Source organism: Gossypium hirsutum, chromosome D12 (genome assembly GCF_007990345.1).
Source record: "Gossypium hirsutum isolate 1008001.06 chromosome D12, Gossypium_hirsutum_v2.1, whole genome shotgun sequence".
NCBI classification, from domain to species: Eukaryota; Viridiplantae; Streptophyta; class Magnoliopsida; order Malvales; family Malvaceae; genus Gossypium; species Gossypium hirsutum.
The window spans coordinates 45259239-45262204 of record NC_053448.1 but is presented as its reverse complement, the minus strand read 5'-3'; the positions used below and the strand labels follow the sequence as shown (position 1 = coordinate 45262204).

The following is a 2966-nucleotide window of genomic DNA, read 5'->3' as shown; positions in this document are numbered from 1 at the left end:
TTTCTAATTATGTACAGGAGTATATATATATTATGTATGCACATGAAATGTATTCTTTTGTAGCAACTATTACTTCTTTTTTAGATAATGAAATTTAAGTAACTTGTAAAGGAAAAAAAAGGGTAAAATACAACATTTATCCCCAGTAACGGATTGTGTGACATTTTATTCATTATTTTCGCATGAGTTAGAGTTTGGTGTGTTTTGGGAATGGATCCCACAGATATCGCAGTTTGGAGGAAGAAGAATACAGCAATGGCATGTTGTCATTATTGCTCGTCATATATGGAGCATAAAATGGGTTTAACTGCTACTGACCCTGCCCATTAACAACGTTATTTTGCAAAATTATGTAGTAAATTGTTAAGAATCCATTACACAAATAAGCAAGGCAACTGAGTAGATATCTGAAAGCATTCCACAACAATAAAATTATTTGAAGAACCTTGAAAAGAAAGGAATCGGCTTAGAGAGCCAAAAGCACCATCAACACAAGGCCAAACCCCAATGTAAGACATGTTAGGAAACTGCTCTTGTTAGCTGATGATGGAGGTGGAGAAGCAAGAGTGGGTGATTCAGCTGAAGGCGCATCAGGGGATAAGGGACTGCCAGGAGCTGATTCTGGGGTATTTGCAGGTGAGGGAGAAGTTTCCGGAACCGGAGAGGAAGGAGATGCAGATGCAGATGGCGGAGAGGAAGGAGAAGGAGATGCCGATGGTGGCGTAGACGTGGCTAATGTGTCGATTTCAATCTGCATTCCTTGGCTACAGTGTCCAAGTGTTCCACAGATGAAGTATCGCTTTCCTGGAGAAGTAAGGGGTATGACTGTGTTGCCATCGGTATATGTCTGAAGAGGGCTACTCGTCTGGCAGGAGTCATGGTCTGCCTTCGTAACTTCAAGCACATCATGGTTCGGAGTGTACTGAAAAACTGCAGGTAATCGGTAAAACTCATTAAGAATGCACCATATGTTTCTACACAATTACGCATGCAGCTAGTACATTATTGTATGTATGTATGTATGTATGTATGTATGTATGTATGTATGTAATGATATATAACTTACTCAGATTATCGCCTACTGCAAATGATTGAGATGCAACCCAAGATTGTATGTCAGTGCTTGTATCCCAGCTACCACTCGCACCTCCAACTGTGTGATTTGCTGCCATGGCGAGTTCCATGAACATGCCTATGGCTGTCAAACAAACTAATGTTCGGAGCACTGCCATTTTCCTGGCTATGAAATGTAATGATTGGAGTAAAAAAGTATGAAACTGAGATCCAATATGTGGGGTTGAAAGAAAGATCAATTGTTTATATACAGCAAAATGACGACCGCGTAATGCATTTTCTCAAAAGGAAGATGCCTTTTGTTTATTATTATTTCCCTGTTGGAGTTGGTTTAATTAACACGACGACTGGCAAATGCCAGCTTGTATTTTTCCAGGATACCAAAAAACTTTCATTTGTTAATAAATTTGTAAGCACTAAATTTTTGTCCGACTAGAATTTGTGTTAATTTTTAAAATTTCAAAAAAAAAATTTAAAAAATAAAAATTGCATTTTAACCCCTAAACTTTTCCTAAATTTCATTTTGACCCTTAAACTTTCTTTAAATTTCACTTAGACCCCTAAACTTTCATTAAATTTCATTTTAATCCTAAATTTTCTAAAAATTACGTTTAGCCCCAGAAGTTTTGCTACATTTGTGATTTGGTCCTTCAGACAGGTTACGTGATTTGGGGCACCCACTTCCCAGATTTTCAGGCCACAAACATGGGTGGCTGCTCCTTCCCCACTTGCTACCTGCAAAAAAGAAGCAAAACCAACTATAAAAAGGAGTTTAAACTCCAAAAATCAGAGGACCCCCACGAATCAAAAAAAAAGAGAAGAAAGTTTCGAAAAAAAAGAAAAAGGAAGGAAAAGAGAAGAGGAGAAGAAAAGAAAGAGTATCGGCGTCGGAGGAGGTAGCGGCGGCACAAGCGGTGGTGGAGGCTAGACTTTGAAGAAGAAGAAGGAAGAAGAAGGAAGAAGAAAAGAGGAAGAAGAAAGAAAGAAAAAAGAAAAAGAAAAGAAATAATAAAAAATATTATAACAGTCGGGTCAACCCGACCCGACCCACCTACGACCCGATCCGACCCAGCAGCCCAAGAAAAAAAAAAGAAACAAGCCAAAAAAAAAACCAAAGCAAAAAAAAAAAGCAGCAAAAAAGAAGAAGAAAGAAGCAGAAAAAAGAAGAAGAATGAAGCAGCCCAAATGCAGGCCCAGCGCAGCAGCAGGCCCAGCAGGCCCCCAGGCCCAGCGCAGCAGCAGACCACCCACACCAGCAGGCCAGGCCCAAGCCAGCAGCCCAACCGGCCAGCCCAGCAAAAAAAAAAGAGAAAAAAAGAAAAAGAGAGAAAAAGAAAAAAGAAAAAACAAGAAAAAGAGGTTCAATTCGTGTAACCCGTTTGACGAAGCTCGTGTTTCGGTAGCTTTTCGGTAATTTCGTTTATTTTATTTTAATGCTCGTATTTTTATGTTATTTCGTTTTAATATTATTAGCATTTTATGCATATTTATATTTATATTTTTAATTTAATTTGATTTTTATTTTATTTTATTTTAAATAATTTTAATAAATAAGGCAACGAATCGATTTAACATAAAATCGTTGATTTCATCGCTATGTTGGGTGAATATCACCGGTTTGCGTTAAACTCGATACGCCCTTTTAAAAATAAAAAAATATTCAAAAAAATTGTAATTTCAATAATCCTCGTGCTTCAAAAAATTTTCGTGTTTCAAAAATCTTCGTGTTTTCAAAAAATTCGGTGTTTCAAAGATTTTCGTGTTTTCAAAAACTCCGGTTATTTTAAAAAAAATCGTTTTCTAAAAAATTTCCGTGTTTCAAAAATTTTCGTGTTTTAAAAATTTTCGTGTTTTAAAAATTCTCATATTTTAAATTTTTTTAAGAAAAAAAT

At 36.6% G+C, this 2966-nt stretch overlaps 1 protein-coding gene across 1 annotated transcript; it reads right to left on the bottom strand.

The window, feature by feature from the left end:
* Positions 1–338: 338 nt before the first annotated feature.
* LOC121224143 (uclacyanin 1) lies at positions 339–1311 on the bottom strand. Its single transcript, XM_041106865.1, has 2 exons — positions 1067–1311; positions 339–930 (listed from the first exon to the last, which is right to left on the bottom strand). The coding sequence occupies exons 1-2, from the start codon at positions 1230–1232 to the stop codon at positions 467–469; spliced, it is 630 nt and encodes a 209-aa protein (XP_040962799.1). The 5' UTR covers positions 1233–1311; the 3' UTR covers positions 339–466.
* Positions 1312–2966: the final 1655 nt, after the last annotated feature.